Raw genomic sequence first — 20,411 nt, forward strand, 5'->3', positions numbered from 1 at the left:
AAAAAATTCCCCTAAAAATGAGCAAAACTTCAGGTCTTGTGGACCTTTAACAGCCCAACTCTCAAGAGAGGATTTCCAGGAGAGTCACCCTGGAGAGATTAATTTTCGAGGCCAAAAATAAATGCTAATGTAATAATGAAATAATTAGGTTAATATTTCAGTGTGTGCGGCTGGAGGCTTGTACGCAGGATGAATTACTATCAGCCGCATTTCAGAGGAATCTATACCAGGACATAATTAAGTGAGAAGCTTATTAACTGACTAATAAATTATTCATTTCACACAGGAAACATCTGGGTAATGTGAAGATGTAATCAGTTTCATCAACATGTTTTGTTTTTTGCCTTTCTACCCCCTGGAGTATTTGTATTTTGACATAGGTGAATCAAGATAGACACCGGCATGGTAGACCCAATTTACTGGGCATTTAGTAAAAAAAAGGTTGGATTGCTGTTGGAAGTCCATTATTTCCTAGATGCTGGGTTCTCATCCTGTTGTACCTGCAGCCATAGGAGTATATTGCATTAAAGGGGATGATTGAAAGCACCATTCCAGTCGTCTTCTGTTAGTTGTTACTAGCCGGAACTCTCTGCAGTTCTTGATGGGTAGAGCGGAAGTCACTTCTCAATGTAAGTCTATGAGAGCCAGAACGAGGGAGCCATAAACTTACATGGAGACCTTGTGACCATTACTTCTGTCTTCTGGTCAGTCAGGAGCTGCAGTCACAAGATGGTGGAGCAGTACTGGAGTGGTGCCAGGAAGAGCAGAAGTCATTAGCTGGTAAGTATAATACTAGGGCGGGAAGCATGCATTAGTAATTCCACTCCGATGGTGAAATAAAAAAACGTTGGAGTGGGGATTTAAACTTTTAGGTTTGTTATTAATTTTTTCTAGATCTAAAAAAAAAAGTTGAGAATTTTTCACATATTTTTTAGCATCCACTCCTTGAAGACTTGAACCTGTGATCACTTAATCGCTCTCCCAGTGGTTCAACTCTATTTTATACTGAACTAAAGATTTAAAGGAGATTTCTGGGACTTTAATATTGTTAACCTACACTTTGGTCTGGTCATCAATATCGCTGGGGGACAACCCCTACTACACCAACTGATCAGCAAAATGGCGAAGCTCCGTATAGTATCTAACGACTCTAAGAGTCCAACTTATAGACCCACAATGTTTATAGTGTTCCCCTCTTATTATAATAGCAGTAGAGATGGTGCAAATCGATTGGCAGAACCCGGGTCCAGCGGCCGCGTCAGCAGTCTGTGGCTACCGGATGGGAATCCAGCGAATCACCTCTTATCTGATGGCATCTGTGGCTCGTCTTTTAATTATCTGTCCTGGCATGATCTGATCATTGTGGCATGTATTTATTCTTTGCACTTTGTAAGTACTTTAATGGCTGAGCCTGTCAGGTCCTATTAAATACTCAATAATGAAAGATAATAAATCAGGATAATAAAGGAACTTAATTGAAAACCTCTTAGTGACCGGGCCAATTTTTTGAAATCTGACATGTATCAATTTATGTAGTAATAACTTTGGAATGCTTCAATATATCCCATTGATTTTGAGATTGTTTTTTTCTTGACACATTATACTTTATAACAATGGTAAATTTAGGTTGATATGTTTTGTGTTTATTTATAAAAAATATCAGAAATTTTACAAAAATTAAAAAAAATGGCAATTTTCAAATTTTTAATAATTATCCCTTTAATCCAGATAGTCATACCACACAAAAACATTAATAAATAACATTTCCCTCATGCCTGCCTTACATCAGCACCATTTGTAAAATGATGTTTTATTTTATTAGCATTTTAGAAGGTTGAAAAATGTACCAGTAATTTTTCAGGCAATTTCAGGAAATTTACAAAACTTGTTTTTATAGGGACATGTTCAGTTTTGAAGTGACCTTGGAGGACCTATACATTGGAAACCCCCAAATTTGATGCCATTTTAAAAACAGCACCCCTCAGCATATTCAAAACTGCTTTCAGGTAGATCATTAGCACTTCAGGTGCTTTTCAAGAATTAATGAAAAATGGCATGACAGGAATGAAAAAGTTTATTTTTACCACCTAAATTTTGATAACTTTTGAACAGGCAGCTATAGCCAGCAGACTCTAAGGCCATTATTTGGCTATTACCAGCCATGGCAAACATCAGGACCACTCGATCAAGACCTCAGGGTGCCAATGAAGTTAAAGAGGGAGCCCCCACAATCTGTTAACCATCTAGATGCTGTAGTCACTATTGACAGCAGCATTTAAGGGGTTAAATGGCCATCTTCGGTGACAACACTGATCGTGGCTGATGCAACAAGTAGTCAGTAAGTATGGCATCAGTGCATTATGTTCATGATGAGAGTGCTATGGCCAGATTGCAGGACCTAACTTAATAATATAGACACTGGATAGTTCAGACACTGCTGAGTTAGTAGCGGGCTGGGATAGTTGTTGACTTCACCATTCCCTACCCCCTTCCCAGTGATTAGAACATGCGGACTTGTGACCGTTACCAGGGACAACAAACACTCTGAGTCCACACCAATCAGAGTCACCTCACACACCTGTGGCCCCTCGTCAAGATGAGGAACAGCACTGCAGGCATAGTAGGCGAGGTAGGAGTTACGCAGGCCTACCCTGCAGTCTATTGGATCTGCGACCAACAGACAATGGTTTGATATATGACCCGGGGCCTGACACCTCCAACAGACGATGGTAAGAAACACACTACTTGAACCTGGCTCTGACCCCTTCTGAGTCGTTCTACGCCCCTCAGATGTGTACTTGGAATCCCTCTTTCGGATATCCCAGAAAGGTGACCTCAGGTTCCCTAAATTGCCCAGGGTGTTCTCCACAGCCAAGTATCTTTCCACGAGGTTAACAAGGTCATCTGTGTTCTGGGCAACCCAGATTTTCACTGTTTTAGGTAGTGAGTAGATAATCAGTCCACTAGCACTCTTTCTGCCATCTGTGCTGGAGAGCAGGTATCAGACTACAGCCATTTTTGCACCAGGTGTAAGAGGTCGAACATCTGGGACCAGGAGGCTTTTCCGTTTGGTAGCATCAGAGGTGCACCCATTGCGTCCTGACTACAAGAGTTACTCCCATACATGCACTAATCTCTGCCTTCAGCTTGCCGTAATCCTTGGCATATTGAAGGGCAAAGTCCTAGTATGCTTTCTATGGTTACTCTATAAGGTACAGAGCTAGGACCTCTGCCCATTGGTCTTGGGGTAGTCTTTCCCTGACTGCCAATGTCTCAAAGAGAGTCAGGAAAGTCTCGAAGTCAACCTCCAGAATCATTTTCTGCAAGGTCTCCCATATTATGGATACCGTGACTTTGGCTGGTTGAAAGTGCCGTCTCTCCGGTCCTGACAGCTTCTATCAGTAGAGATATTTGCTGTTGCAGCTGCATTTCAACCAATTTCTTAACAAGCTCCTTCGTGCTTTCAGACTGTGCTTTCAATGCTGACGCTGTCCTTACCCATTCAAACATTGCACTGTAATTACCTGTGCTCTTTGGGACTTCTTGCCCGCATTCTGTACTAATTGTAGGGATTCATGCTCAGCAGTAGGAAGCATTCACGCAGGCACTGGAGTCTTGTATCCAAACAATGTGACATTTGTTTTTCACTGATTGCAAAGTACCAAACAAAACCATAAACATAAATACCTAGCATTGTTCAGGCATTAGCGAAACAATATAGACCCTGACTACATCAGACATCACTGAGCTAGTCCCAGATCGGTCCCACAAAACATCTATTGTCCAAAGCAACCAGTGATACTTGCAGTTTGGTGCACACAGCCTGTGCAGTCTCTTCTCAGAAAGAGACTCGAACTTGTCTATCTCTTCCATTCCAACATATTCCAGTCTGCTCAGTTTCCCCCAGCAGACTAAGGTGACTAAGGTGAGCATCTAGTCTGGATATATGCAGAGCCAGCCGGGTGCAAATAATCAGAACCTACTGTATAAGAGGTAGGATTTAACTCTAGCCTACCTGGCTTTGTTACAATATATATATTGTGGTAATTCAACTCACTTCTCACAAAGGTAGACACAGGAATGTTGATCAGCACCTCCATTTTGTCTGACCGCTGTTCTATCCCTTTAGCCACCTTTACCCAGGACATGTGACGCGCCCCCTGGGCCGTGTGTGGGGGAATACCCGGAGCCGGGTCTCTGTGTAATGTCAGGGGTTTTAGTCTCCGTGGCGGCGACCCGGTCCCGTGGCTCAGGGTGGTCAAACCAGTGGCGGATCTGTTTACTTGGTTTTTAATGTTGAAATGTCCGACTACGTGGATTGCGGTTACTGAGAACCGCCGCTGCGGGGCAGAATGCTGAGGCTGATGTTGGGTGCGCAGCAGATGGTAGTATAAGTCCCCATGGGAGGAGTATAGCCTCAGGGCAGCGTGTGTAGATGGTGAGGGTTGTGGTGCATGGGCGCAGCAGAAATGACTCAGAGTCCGTGCAGTGCAGTTCAGGGTCTTTACTGTTGGTAATGAAGAAGGCCCTGCCGGGAGTACTGGCTAACATTAGAGGCCTGGTCAGTCTGTGAGCGCACAAGAGTCCCCCTGGCCAGGTGGAGGTGTAGGCCTTCCCGTCTGACTGCACTCTTCCTGGCTACCCTGTTGTAGTCGTGTAGTAGCCCACGTCCCAGAGTGTACCGTGTGGTGCTCACCCGTATGGCTGGTGACTTGCGGCCTTTGGTACCTTTCGCTCCTCGATGGCGGTGCTGGTCCCTTGCGTGTGACTGAGCCTCCAGGCTTTCTATGGCCAGAGGACCTGAAATCCCCTGCCGGATGGTTTCTGCTGCTGGATGTGGATATCCTCACAGCCTCGGACTCCGGTGTCCGGTTCTCTGCGTCTTCGGCCAGGACGAGCTCTGCTAGCTCCAGTCCCTGGCCTTCAGCTCCTGTCTCCTACAGAGCTCCTTGCTGCTCCTCTGTCCCTCCCTCTGGACTAGAACTCGACTCGACTCTGCTCTACTCTACTCTGCTAACCCCGCCCCAGATCCAATTTATAAAGGGCAGGTTCCTCCCCTCCCTGGACTGGGGCAGGAGGAGTTGCATGCAATAGTGCTCCTGACCAGGAAAACCTATGCTCGCTCTCAGACATGGTATTTCTACCACTGTGGCAACCAGACCCCCTGGGGTGCCACACATGCAGTTTTCTGTAACGGCTACAAGTGTTCCTGGAACGTTGCCCGCATTCGAAACAACAAACTGTAGAAATGTAACTTACTCGGATCTCACAGAGGAACACAAAGGAAAATTTCTTCTGCTGGTTTATTCAAACACAGTATAAACCAGTGTAGGGTTCAACAACACAAATGTGGCCTTTCTGGAAAAACGGTAAAACAAAAGATAACGTATAGCACAGTTCATATGCCTGCGGGGATCCGCCCGCTCAGGGTACAATCAACAGAGTCCAGCACTGTTGCACATAAATACTTCTCTGGAGCTTCCTGCCTCCAGACACACAGACAGAGAAAAAAACTCAGTGGCTGGACATTTAACTTGTTGAACCATGCCCTTGGTTTGCACACAAAATAACCAGCTAAATCAATAAATAATCAATAATTACTTAATATGTGTAAATATGTGTAGATTTTTTTCATCACTTATTTTTTAATAGATATCCAGAAAATATATTTTATATGTAATAATACAGTATGTGTATATATATATATATATATATATATATATATATATATATATATATATATATACCAGTACAGACCAAAAGTTTGGACACACCTTCTCATTTAAAGATTTTCTGTATTTTCATGACTATGAAAATTTTACATTCACACTCAAGGCATCAAAACTATGAATTAACACATGTGGAATTATATACTTAACAAAAAAGTGTGAAACAACTGAAAATATGGCGCACTTTTGGCATTCTCTTGATGAGCTTCAAGAGGTAGTCACCGGAAATGGTCTTCCAACAATCTTGAAGGAGTTCCTAGAGATGCTTAGCACTTGTTGGCCCTTTTGCCTTCACTCTGCGGTCCAGCTCACCCCAAACCATCTCGATTGGGTTCAGGTCTGGTGACTGTGGAGGCCAGGTCATCTGACGTAGCACCCCATCACTCTCCTTCTTGGTCAAATAGCCCTTACACTGCCTGGAGGTGTGTTTTGGGTCATTATCCTGTTGAAAAATAAATGATGGTCCAACCAAACGCAAACCGTATGGAATAGCATGCCGCTGCAAGATTCTGTGGTAGCCATGCTGGTTCAGTATGCCTTCAATTTTGAATAAATCCCCAACAGAGTCACCAGCAAAGCACCCCCACACGATCACACCTCCTCCTCCATGCTTCACGGTGGGAACCAGGCATGTAGAGTCCATCCGTTCACCTTTTCTGCGTCGCACAAAGACACGGTGGTTGGAACCAAAGATCTCAAATTTGGACTCATCAGACCAAAGCACAGATTTCCACTGGTCTAATGTCAATTCCTTGTGTTCTTTAGCCCAAACAAGTCTCTTCTGCTTGTTGCCTGTCCTTAGCAGTTGTTTCCTAGCAGCTATTTTACCATGAAGGCCTGCTGCACAAAGTCTCCTCTTAAAGGTTGTTGAAGAGATGTGTCTGCTGCTTGAACTCTGTGTGGCATTGACCTGGTCTCTAATCTGAGCTGCTGTTAACCTGCAATTTCTGAGGCTGGTGACTCAGATAAACTTATCCTCAGAAGCAGAGGTGACTCTTGGTCTTCCTTTCCTGGAGCGGTCCTCATATGAGCCAGTTTCTTTGTAGCGCTGGATGGTTTTTGCAACTGCACTTGGGGACACTTTCAAAGTTTGCCAAATTTTTCGGACTGACTGACCTTCATTTCTTAAAGTAATGATGGCCACTTGTTTTTCTTTACTTAGCTGCTTTTTTTCTTGCCATAATACAAATTCTAACAGTCTATTCAGTAGGACTATCAGCTGTGTATCCACCTGACTTCTGCACAACACAACTGATGGTCCCAACCCCATTTATAAGGCAAGAAATCCCACTTATGAAACCTGACAGGGCACACCTGTGAAATGAAAACCATTTCCGGTGACTACCTCTTGAAGCTCATCAAGAGAATGCCAAGAGTGTGCAAAGCAGTCATCAAAGCAAAAGGTGGCTACTTTGAAGAACCTAGAATATAAGATATATTTTCAGTTGTTTCACACTTTTTTGTTAAGTATATAATTCCATATGTGTTAATTCATAGTTTTGATGCCTTCAGTGTGAATGTACAATTTTCATAGTCATGAAAATACAGTAAAATCTTTAAATAAGAAGGTGTGTCCAAACTTTTGGTCTATACTGTATATATATACAGTACAGTGATGGTGTGGGGGTGCTTTGCTGGTGACACTGTTGGGGATTTATTCAAAATTGAAGGCATACTGAACCAGCATAGCTACCACAGCATCTTGCGGCGGCATGCTATTCCATCCGGTTTGCGTTTAGTTGGACCATCATTTATTTTTCAACAGGACAATGACCCCAAACACACTTCCAGGCTGTGTAAGGGCTATTTGACCAAGACGGAGAGTGATGGGGTACTACGCCAAATGACCTGGCCTCTACAGTCACCAGACCTGAACCCAATCAAGATGGTTTGGGGTGAGCTGGACCGCAGAGTGAAGGCAAAAGGGCCAACATGTGCTAAGCATCTCCGGGAACTCCTTCAAGATTGTTGGAAGACCATTTCCGGTGACTACCTCTTGAAGCTCATCAAGAGAATGCCAAGAGTGAGCAAAGCAGTCATCAAAGCAAAAGGTGGCTACTTTGAAGAACCTAGAATATAATACATATTTTCAGTTGTTTCACACTTTTTTGTTAACTATATAATTCCACATGTGTTAATTCATAGTTTTGATGCCTTCAGTCTGAATGTACAATTTTCATAGTCATGAAAATAAGGAAACACTTAAACAACTCAATGTAACTCCAAGTCAATCACACTTCTGTTAAATCAATCTGTCCAGTTATGAAGCAACACTGATTGTGAATCAATTTCTCTTGCTGTTGTGCAAATGGAACAGACAACCGGTAGAAATGATTGTCAATTAGCAAGACACCCCCTATAAAGGAGCGGTGGTGACCACTGACCATTTCTCTGTTCTCATCCTTTTTAGCTGTTTTGATAACTTTTGCATTTTGTCATTGCTCTTACCCCTAGAGGTACAGTAGAATGAGGCGTGGTCTACAACCCACAGAAGTTGCTCAGGTAGTGCAGCTCATCCAGGATGGCACATCAATGAGAGCTGTGGCAAGAAGGGTAGCTGTGTCTGTCAGTACAGTGTACAGAATATGGAGCAGATACCAGGAGACAGGCCAGTACACCAGGAGATGTGGAGGGGCCGTAGGAGTGCCACAACCCAGCCGCAGGACCTCTACCTCCTTCTTTGTGCTAGGAGGAACAGGAGAAGCAGTGCCAGAGCCCTTCAGAATAACCTCCAGCAGGCCACTAACATCTATGTGTCTGCTCATACTGTCAGAAACAGACTCTATGAGGGTGGTGTGAGGACCTGACATCCACAAGTAAGTGTTGTGCTTACAGCCCAGCACTGTGCAGGGTGATTGGCATTTGCCAGAGAACACCAAGATTGGCATATTTAACATTGTGTTCTTCACGGATGAGAGCAGGTTCACACTAAGCACGTGTGACAGACGTGACAGAGTCTGGAGACGCCGTGGAGAACGTTCTGCTGTCTGCGAGATCCTCCAGCATGACCAGTTTGGCAGTGGGTCTCTAATGGTGTGGGGAGGCATTTCTTTTGAGGGCTGCACAACCCTCCATGTGATATCTGTCGGATATGGCGGATTTGCTTTTTTTCACCATTTCACCACATTCGGAGTTTGTTTCCAGTTTTCCAATATATTATCTGGTAAAATGAAGCCCTCATACAACTACGTCGACAGCAAAATATAAAAAGTTATTGCTCTTGACAAGGAGAGGAAGAAAAATTAAAATTGATCACATCATTAAGGCGTTAAGTTTACTTTAACATTCGGACCTCATAATGAATCATAGAGTTGATGTGGAATCATGGACACATAATCCCAGGGTGCACTTTTTAACCTGTTTCCTTTCTCCTGTTTTTAGAATTACCTTTTTAATTTAACCACTTAGAAAAAAAATAGTAAAGTTGTGTGCGTCTTAATATAATCAATTCACTCATTAAATTTCTTGGCATAGTTTTGTATATGTAGACTTCATTTTCCTCTGAGGTGTTAAGTCAATTTTCGAGGTAGTAATAGAAATGGAACAAGGTAAAGAAATGAAAATGAGGCAACCGAGGGATTATATACAGCAAATGAACAAAGAACATCCTATTGTCAAGGCTCTGTTCCCTTCAGGGTTGCAGCATACATCCAGTTAAACTGTTGTTACAGATCTACAGCACAATGTACACCGGTGGCACCCGACGGATCGCGTAGACATGTAACCGAGTTCATCAGGTTCTGATCATTTTTTTTCATTAAAGGGGCTGTCTAGGCTTGGGCTTCAAGTTTGCTGTCCCTCTATGTATCAGAATTCTCTGGTGCCAGGAGCCAGCGGTCAATTGACCGCAAGTATGCATTTTGGATACTACCAGCCACATTCCAACTAGACGTGTCTGGCCTTACTCAATACATTTGCATTGAGCAAGGCAGTGCAGGTCTAGTTGGCATGTGACCGCAAGTATACAAATCACATACTGCGGTCAACCGCTCACCTGTTCCCAAGGTGGCACCAGAGAATCCTGACAGCACACAATGCAAGTGCTGTGAGGATTAACACGTCTGCAGTTACATAGAGTGACTGCGGGCTTGAAGCCCAAGCTTCGAAAACAAACAAACTGTTATGGAATCTGCAATGATGCTCCCCCAAAAAAATTTGAAATGAAGGCTTATAGCCTATATATGGAAAGTCACTGAAAAAGAGCGCAGCCTATTAACGCCTGTATATTATTGTTTTCCATTTATAAAGGAATTTTTCATCATCTTAGTTCAATTTTTTATTTAAATTATTATCTGGAAGACTACCATATGCCCTATTGGGCATTTGGACCATCCTCAATGAACAAGAACTGCACAGTAAGAGCAGCTCCTATTCTTGTAGATATGAGACGTACATGTTTTACAGATATTCAAGATGGCTGCCATGTAACACTACATTCACTTTGTTGGTTTCCTATTAATATCAGTTATTTGCTAAGGATGCAGCCAATGGGACACATCAGGATGCAACCCCATCAAGTAAGGACGGAAAGAGAACGCTGTGTAACCATGACTTACCTTTACTGCAGCCTCATCTAGAACATGGAGATCACTTCTGGTCAGCAAGATATAACATTGATGTCAATGTCCTGGGCAGCGACGGAAAGACATACAGTAGATAGAAGAGCCTCCGCTTCAATGGAAGGGGAAGAGGGTTTTTTTTTGCATACAACCAAGGTCCGGAAAGCTTAAATTGACAACCAGGTGTAATCATTCCCCCAGATAAGAGGGTGTGTCCTTACATAGTCTGAATCTCTCGGCACTGATTGGACAATGTCAGAGTGTATGGGCACACCCACCCAAATGGTAACACCCAGCTGTTGATTTATTCATAAATCTCTTGGAAGAATAGCAGAGAAATCGCACAATGTAAAGCTCTAAGAAAATACTTTCCATCATTGCTATACTATTGGGACTACATTTACTAAAATATTCAGGAGCATATAGGTCCCCTTCAAGAAGCCAGGTTCTACTTCTTTTGCAAACACAATGGGGGGCATCTAAACCTTTTCATTTTTCACTAGGCTGTGTTGTTTTTGCAAAGGGAACAAACAAAATGCGTCACATAATATCTCCATACCGCCATGCTGTGTCGAGATAATAATGTGCATAAAATACTAACCCACTTACAGTTGCTAAATGATATGCAGTATCCTATGTCCGATTTGGACCGGGGTCCCCCATGCTGATATATATATGTCCTCTATCCTGGTATATATATCATCCTGGTATATATGTCCCTTATCCTGCCTGGGACCAATCCTGGTATATATATCTCCCACCCTAATATATACAGTATATCCCTTATCCTGGGCCCCATCCTGATTATATATATGTATATATATATATACAGTGCTGACCAAAAGTTTGGACACACCTTCTCATTTAAAGATTTTTCTGTATTTTCATGACTATGAAAATTGTACATTCACACTGAAGGCATCAAAACTATGAATTAACACATGTGGAATTATATAGTTAACAAAAAAGTGTGAAACAACTGAAAATATGTCTTATATTCTAGGTTCTTCAAAGTAGCCACCTTTTGCTTTGATGACTGCTTTGCACACTCTTGGCATTCTCTTGATGAGCTTCAAGAGGTAGTCACCGGAAATGGTTTTCACTTCACAGGTGTGCCCTGTCAGGTTTAATAAGTGGGATTTCTTGCCTTATAAATGGGGTTGGGACCATCAGTTGTGTTGTGCAGAAGTCAGGTGGATACACAGCTGATAGTCCTACTGAATAGACTGTTAGAATTTGTATTATGGCAAGAAAAAAGCACCTAAGTAAAGAAAAATGAGTGGCCATCATTACTTTAAGAAATGAAGGTCAGTCAGTGTGAAAAATTGGGAAAACTTTGAAAGTGTCCCCAAGTGCAGCTGCAAAAACCATCAAGCGCTACAAAGAAACTGGCTCACATGAGGACCGCCCCAGAAAAGGAAGACCAAGAGTCACCTCTGCTTCTGAGTTTAAGTTTATCCGAGTCACTAGCCTCAGAAATCGCAGATTAACAGCACCTCAGATTAGAGACCAGGTCAATGCCACACAGAGTTCTAGCAGCAGACACATCTCTTCAACAACTGTTAAGAGGAGGCTTTGGGCAGCAGGCCTTCATGGTAAAATAGCTGCTAAGGACAGGCAACAAGCAGAAGAGACTTGTTTGGGCTAAAGAACACAAGGAATGGACTGTGATTTGGTCTGATGAGACCAAATTTGAGATCTTTGGTTCCAACCACCGTGTCTTTGTGCGACGCAGAAAATGTGAACGGATGGACTCTACATGCCTGGTTCCCACCATGAAGCATGGAGGAGGAGGTGTGATGGTGTGGGGGTGCTTTGCTGGTGTCACTGTTGGGGATTTATTCAAAATTGAAGGCATACTGAACCAGCATGGCTACCACAGCATCTTGCAGCGGCATGCTATTCTATCCAGTTTGCGTTTAGTTGGACCATCATTTATTTTTCAACAGGACAATGACCCCAAACACACCTCCAGGCTGTGTAAGGGCTATTTGACCAAGAAGGAGAGTGGTGGGGTGCTACACCAGATGACCTGGCCTCCACAGTCACTAGACCTGAACCCAATCGAGATGGTTTGGGGTGAGCTGGACCGCAGAGTGAAGGCAAAAGGGCCAACAAGTGCTAAGCATATCTGGGAACTCCTTCAAGATTGTTGGAAGACCATTTCCGGTGACTACCTCTTCAAGCTCATCAAGAGAATGCCAAGAGTGAGCAGTCATCAAAGCAAAAGGTGGCTACTTTGAAGAACCTAGAATATAAGACATATTTTCAGTTGTTTCACACTTTTTGTTAAGTATATAATTCCACATGTATTAATTCATAGTTTTGATGCCTTCAGTGTGAATCTATAAAAGAGAAGGTGTGTCCAAACTTTTGGTCTGTACTGTATATCCCCCTTCATAGTGTATATGTCCCTTATCCTGGGCCTCATCCTAGTAATATGTCCCTTATCCTGCCATTATGTCCTTTATCCTGAGCCCCATCCTGGTATATATATATATATATGTCCCATCCTGGTATATGTCCCCTATTCTGGGCCCAATCTAGGTATATATATCCCCCGTCCTGGTATTTATGTTCCCTATCCTGGTATATATGCATTATCCTTGGCCCAGTCTCTTATCCTGGCCCCCATCCTTGTAATATGGCCCTTATCCTGGTATATGTCCCTTATCCTGGGCCTCATCCTTGTAATATGTCCCTTATTCTGGTATATGTCCCTTATCCTGGGTCCCGTCCTGGTATTTATATCCCCAATCCTGGTAAAGATATCACCCATCCTGGTATATGTCCCTTATCCTAGGTACCATCCTGGTATTTATATCCCCCATCCTGGTATATGTCCATTATCCCGGGTCCTATCCTGGTATTTATATCCCCCATCCTGGTATTTATATCCCCCATCCTGGTATATGTCCCTTATCCTCGGTCCCATCCTGGTATTTATATCCCTCATCCTGGTATTTATATCTCCCAGCCTGGTATTTATATCCCCCATCCTGGTATTTATATCCCCCAGCCTGGTATTTATATCCCCCATCCTAGTATATGTTCCTTAACCTGGGTCCCGTCCTGGTATTTATATCCCACATCTTCGTATATATCCCTCTTCCTGGTCCCCATCCCTTATCCTGGTCCCCAATCTTGTAATATGTCCCGTCTCCTGGTAATATGTCCCTTATCCTTGTAATATGTCCTTTATCCTCTGCCCCATCCTGGTAATATGTCCCTTTTCCTCTTATAAGTCCCTTATCCTGATATATGTCCCTTATACTGGTAATATGGCCCTTATCCTGGTAATATGTCCATTATCCTGATATATGTCCCTTATCCTGGGCTACATCCTGGTAATATGTCCCTTATCCTGATAATATGTTCCTTATCCTGACATATGTCCCTTATCCTGGTAGTATGTTCCTTATCCTGGTAATATGTCCCTTATCCTGGTAATTAGTGATGATCGAGCATGCTTGTTGCTTGAGATTTGCGAGCATGCTCGGGTGAGCACCTATTATCTTCAGCGTGCTCGGGGGGGGGTTAAGTTTTCGTCGCTCCGTGAACATGATTTGCGACTGTTTGACACCTTTAATACATGTGAGGAATGCCTGTTTTTCCAGCATTCCTCACATGTATTAAAGCTGTCAAACAGTCGCAAATCATGCTCACGAGCGACGAAAACTTAACCCCCGAGCATGCTGAAGATAATAGGTGCTCGCCCGAGCATGCTCGTAAATCTCCAGGAACGAGCATGCTCGATCAACACTACTGGTAATATGTTACTTATCCTGGTATATATGTACCTTATCCTGGTAATATGTCCCTTATCCTGATATATGTCCCTTATCCTGGTAATACGCTCCTTATCCTGATATATGTCCCTTATCCTGGTAATACGCTCCTTATCCTGGTAATATGTCCCTTATCCTGGTAATATGTCCCTTATCCTGCTATATGTCCCTTATCCTGGTAATGTGTTCCTTATCCTGGTAATATGTCTCTTATCCTGATATATGTCCCTTATCCTGGTAATATTTCTCTTATCCTGATATATGTCCCTTATCCTGGGCTACATCCTGGTAATATGTCCCTTATCCTGATAATATGTCCCTTATCCTGGTAATATGTCCCTTATCCTGATATATGTCCCTTATCCTGGTAAAATGTTCCTTATCCTGGTAATATGTCTCTTATCCTGATATATGTCCCTTATCATCCTGGTAATATGTCTCTTATCCTGATATATGTCCCTTATCCTGGGCTACATCCTGGTAATATGTCCCTTATCCTGATAATATGTCCCTTATCCTGGTAATATGTCCCTTATACTGATATATGTCCCTTATCCTGGTAATATGTCCCTTATCCTGGTAATATGTCCCTTATCCTGGTAATATGTCCCTTATCCTGGTAATATGTTTCTTATCCTGGTATATATGTCCCTTATCCTGGGCTCCGAGGACACACATCTAGTTGAAGTTTCTGCTGGCGTTGGTGGACCATCCACCCGCATGGGCCCTCTTCAACTGCGGTCATTATGCCGCTGGCAGTATCAAGCTATATGTTCTTAATGTGCCCATATAACACTGACATCTGGTCCTACATACAACCACAATTTGATAATAAAACCACCATACACCCCTAAATCAGATCATGTCTGTGGTTCTTTTTCTTGAGGTCCCACTAGTAAAAGGTGGCCCTAGGCAATTGTCCAGTTTGACAACCCCATGATTAATGTGCACAAAATTGTCAAAGGTAGGAGGGAAACATGACACAAATAGGGACATACAGTACATAGAACTAAAAGAGGGATTTGCAGGACAACAATAAGTTTGTAACACTGCGCTTTCTTACTATTGAAACGCAAGGAAGATCAAGAATTCGAAGATAAGGTCCCATGTTGGGTCCAGGCATCCCCTATATCCATCCTTTTATTTTATCCATGAACAATATATAAAAACTAGTGAGATGGATAAACTTCAAGACAATGAATCGATCCCATTTTATTTGCCGAGAATGCCAACTTCCTTTTCATTAGTTTATGTAAATTTTGTGTTGGTTTGTTCCATCATCGTGATTGATTGCTTTACTGCGTGTTGAAAATGAATGACACCTTATCATCTCTTTGAAAATAAAATATTCAAGAGCTTGCACAGATCTGGCTCATGGCTCTACCAATTATAATATATCATCTTCATCCTTTATTGATGGCGCTTGACTTGATTTCTCCCGGTGGAAATGGAGGTATCGTCAACATTTTGATAATGCAGATACAACCGTAAACCGTCAATGATATATCTATAGAACGCGCTCACTCTATGACCTTTACCAAAATAAAGTTCCTGCTAGCCATTAGTTACGTGACATTAACAGTTAGTATAGCGTTGGCCTTCACGTTTGGTGAACCTGGTCCACCCGGTACTTCGGGAAGTAGAATGCAATGACACGATACTTATCGTATTAAACCAACATTACGAGCCGACATTTTGCAAAAATTAAGTAATACAACTCATCGAGATATCAGAATCTAATGAGGCTTGAAGACCTACCTATCGCTCTGCAGAAGAATACTAGATTTGAGGACCATGACTTGGCAAGTTTTGGTCCATGGGCTACAATGATGGTTCTATCTAACTGGGCGTCTAGTTAAGTCCCCAATTAATGTGAAGAAGTTTCAGGTCCTCTAAGAATATTTTACAAAGAACTCCCAGTTACGTACGACAGGACAATATGTAGATGCCTAACAGTCATGAAATATAGTTATACAGCATGGTGATCATGATGTACAGTTTTCTTAGTCAACTTTCATGGGAGTTCTGGAAACCCTACAGCAAGTGGTCTCCAGTGAATGGAGAGATCTGCGCATGCGCAACAACCTTTACATTCACAGTGGCTGCAGCACCAGTCAAAGACGTGTAGAGATGCTGCAAGTCGCACTGCTTTATACACATGGATTACACATTTATGGCATCTAATTTGAATATGTCATAAATGTGACAACTCTTTTATGAGATGTATTATAAAGAAAACAGTGATTGCACAGGTAGAAGATGTGAGCTGTGACATCGCCTATTGTGAATGGTGGATCCTGTGTTATCTACTGTTTATAGAGGTGTAATCAGTCATTGTACAGGAGGAGGAGGAGGTGAGCTGTGATATCACCTGTTGTGAATGGTGGATCCTGTGTTATCTACTGTATATAGAGGTGTTATCAGTCATTGTACAGGAGGAGGAGGTGAGCTGTGACATCTATTGTGAATGGTGGATCCTGTGTTATCTATTGCATATAGAGGTGTTATCAGTCATTGTACAGGAAGAGGAGGTGATCTGTGACATCTATTGTGAATGGTGGATCCTGTGTTATCTCCTGTATATAGAGGTGTTATCAGTCATTGTACAGGAGGATGAGGTGAGCTGTGACATCTATTGTGAATGGTGGATCCTGTGTTATCTACTGTATATTGAGGTGTTATCAGTCATTGTACAGGAGGGGGGGAGGTGAGCTGTGACATCATCTATTGTGAATGGTGGATCCTGTGTTATCTACTGTATATAGAAGTGTTATCAGTCATTGTATAGGAGGAGGAGGTGAGCTGTGATATCACCTATTGTGAATGGTGGACCCTGTGTTATCTGTCATTTTAACCCTGTCTGTGATTATAATTAGATGATGAATTATTATGAGTTACTATCACCATCATTACAAAAGACAGTGAATGGAGAGGTGGTTACATGCCACACTACCACTCCATTTGTAAAAGAAACTCAGGGTCCCCGATCCCCAGTAATCAAATGCAACTAATTATGGATAAGTCAGTAAAAATAAGTTGAGATTGTGATTATGAAAAAAATCACCTCATTGAACAAGAAAGTCAGGAACTTAAATGAATTATATGTCACCAATTTTGAAAGTCTGATCTATTGCTATTTCTATTGCTGATTCGACCACTGATTGACCAATCTTAGGCTGTAATAACAGTTATGCCATTTTGTTTTGTTTTTTAGGTCATGGGACTAAAGGAGTTTTTGAACTTCTTTCTGGATGGAGAAGAACAAGAGAAACTTTGCCTTTTAAAGACAGAGTGGCCGATGCTTACTCCGATGTAATGGTCTCCTACACGATGACGAGCTCCCTTTACATCATCACATTCGGAATGGGAGCAAGCCCCTTTACAAATATAGAAGCGGTCAAGATATTTTGCCAAAACATGTGTATTACCATCGTCCTAAACTATTTCTACGTCTTCTCCTTCTATGGCTCATGTCTAGTCTTCGCCGGTCAACTGGAACAAAATCGTTACCATAGTATTTTTTGCTGCAAAATTCCTTCTGAGGAGTATTTAGATAGACAACCAATATGGTTTCAGACCATGATGAGTGATGGGCATCAACATTCAACTCACCATGAACCAGACCCTTACGAGAACCATTTCATTCACCATTTCCTACGAGAACATTACAATGACTGGATCACAAATACATATGTGAAACCCTTTGTGGTCATAGTTTACCTCATCTATGCATCGTTCTCATTTATGGGCTGCCTCCAAATTACCGGTGGGTCGAATATTATAAATATTTTAGCAAGTGACTCTCCAAGTGTTTCTTATGCATTTATACAGCAAAAATATTTTAGCAACTATAGTCCCGTGATTGGATTCTATATTTACGAACCTCTCGAATATTGGAATTCAACAGTTCAGGAAGACTTGAAGACTTTAAGTTATGGATTCAATACGGAGTCTTGGATTGAACAATTTTACCAATTTTTAAAAGTTGGCAATATTTCGGCGTCAAACAAAACTGAATTTATCAATGTGCTCCAGAATGGTTTTCTGAGGAAAGCGGAATTTCAGCACTTCAAAAATGACATTATCATATCCAGGTCGAGTGAAGAGTCCAACATTATTGCTTCTCGAATGTATCTGGTAGCCAGGACGAGTGAAAACACCCAACGAGAAGTGGTTGAACTTCTCGAAAAGTTGAGACCGCTCTCCTTGATACAAAGCATTAAGTTCATTGTGTTCAACCCAACCTTTGTTTTCATGGATCACTATGGCTTGGCCGTTACTATGCCTGTTCTGATCTCCGGTTTTAGTGTCTTTCTGGTCTTGATTTTGACCTTCTTCTTGGTTATTCACCCCTTGGGGAACTTTTGGCTGATAATTACGGTCATTTCTATTGAGTTGGGTGTGTTGGGTCTAATGACGTTATGGAAAGTTGACATGGATTGTATGTCAATCCTGTGCCTTATGTACTCTTTGAATTTTGCCATAGATCACTGTTCCCCTCTGCTATACACATTCGTCTTAGCCACTGAGCACACAAGAACTCTATGCATACAAGATTCACTCAAGGAGCATGGCACAGCTATATTCCAGAATGTGATAACATTTGTCGTTGGGCTGGTAGCCCTGCTGTTTGTGCCTTCGAACTTGACCTCCACACTGTTCAAATGCTTGCTGCTGACTGGTAGTTGCACGCTACTACACTGTTTCGTCATTTTGCCTGTTTTCTTAACCTTTTTCCCTCCTTCTAAGAAGCGTCACAAGAAAAAGAAAAGAGCCAAAAGAAAGGAGAGAGAGGAGATCGAATGCATAGAAATTCAGGAAAATGCAGACCATGTGACTTCTGTCTGAGCTACGAATGCTAAGTCTCATAGACTGGAACTTCACAGGGAAAGTAGGCAAAAATCAGCTGCTTGCTCCGGCCAAAGTTGCAAGTTATATTAAGAAAGGGGTAATTTTTCTTTTCTTTTTTTTGAAACATCAAGGTGCAAGATTTTTATATCTTTTTATAAAAGAAAAAAAAAATCTAAAGTTCGATTTTCTATTACCTCATTTTCATAATGACTCTGTTTGGTGGAAATAGGGGCTGAGACAAAAATCCCTCTTGTTTGCAGTTGTTCCGCTCTAGAGCAAAAAAAAAATTCATTTATTAAATTCTATTTGTATCATCACGTTCTGTTAAGGCCATGACTACGTTTTTTTCATTAGGGATTATCACCTACATCCTTCCCGTCCTCTAACTATTACCTCTTAAGTCAATCTCAGTGGTGGTCAAACTTGGTCTCCCAAGATTTACCGGTTGTGCATATTCTTAGCCCTCTTCACAGACTACACCTGTAGGGAATATTGGGGACAAATACAGGTCACCACTGATCTACCTTACCGGGGTTCCGGCGTTGTGAACTTTTTAGATATGGATGATCTACCCGTAGGATAGGTCTTCAAAATCAGATTGGTGGAGATCCAACACCTGACACCCCCACACTAATCTGCTACTGGAAACTCTATTAGTACTGAACAACGCGACTCCCAATATTAGTGGTGGCCATTTTCTGGTACTGTAGCTTCTTTTGAAGTGAATTGGAGCTGAGCAACCACTAAATAGTTAGTGTATGGAGTCCGTACACATCCACTGCACGATTGGTGGGGTTGCCAGGAGTCAAACTCCTGATATCGATGACTTGTGCTAAGATTAGACCATCAATATCTAAGTATCTAAGTAATGGACAACCCATTTAACACCATTTATTGTGCAGTTAAATTCAGTCCACTGTTCACAATTATTTGTTTTACCCATTCATGTCTACTGGATATGAACTAAATAATTAATCTTATCAGGCAAAGTGACACCAAATTGGCCCAAAAAAATAGAAGTAAGCCCTAAACACCAAACACTAACATCAGTGGGAAAATAAGAACTGTCAAACCTAGGCGGAAAAAGCAGCGGTGGTTCTCAGGGAATAGAAATAGACAAAGTATAATAATAAGAGAGAAGGAATTATGACACTCGGCAAGATGCATAAAAAAACCTTTTCCATTATTTCCAATAAAAGTGCATATCAAGGGAGAGAGTTGCATATTGTCTGACTGGGTAACAGGCGTTTCGCATTCACTTACGCTTCATCTGACCAGATGAAGCGTAAGTGAATGAAAAATGGCTGTTACCCAGTCTTACACTATCTAACTCTCTTCTGTGATATGCACTTATTTTGGAAATAAAGGAAAAGTTTTTTTATGCAATTTAGTGAGTGCCATAATTTCTTCTCTCTTATTATTATAAAACCAAAATGGAGCAGCGCAGTGCAGGAAGGACTGGAGGGGACACAGTACTAAAGCTG

General features: G+C 42.0%; 1 protein-coding gene across 1 annotated transcript in view; it reads left to right on the plus strand.

Annotated features, from left to right (window-relative positions):
• The window catches only part of PTCHD4 (patched domain containing 4), a 190,770-nt gene extending 170,647 nt beyond the window's left edge, over positions 1 to 20,123 (plus strand). The window contains exon 3 of the mRNA XM_073674096.1: positions 17,291 to 20,123. Within this exon, the coding sequence (XP_073530197.1) occupies positions 17,291 to 18,924 (1,634 nt within the window). The 3' untranslated portion in view covers positions 18,925 to 20,123. The remainder of the gene's footprint in view (positions 1 to 17,290) is intronic.
• The last annotated feature ends 288 nt before the right edge of the window (positions 20,124 to 20,411 follow it).

Source organism: Phyllobates terribilis, unplaced genomic scaffold (assembly GCF_046119375.1).
Source record: "Phyllobates terribilis strain yellow unplaced genomic scaffold, ASM4611937v1 Scaffold_3__8_contigs__length_932513732, whole genome shotgun sequence".
NCBI lineage: Eukaryota > Metazoa > Chordata > Amphibia > Anura > Dendrobatidae > Phyllobates > Phyllobates terribilis.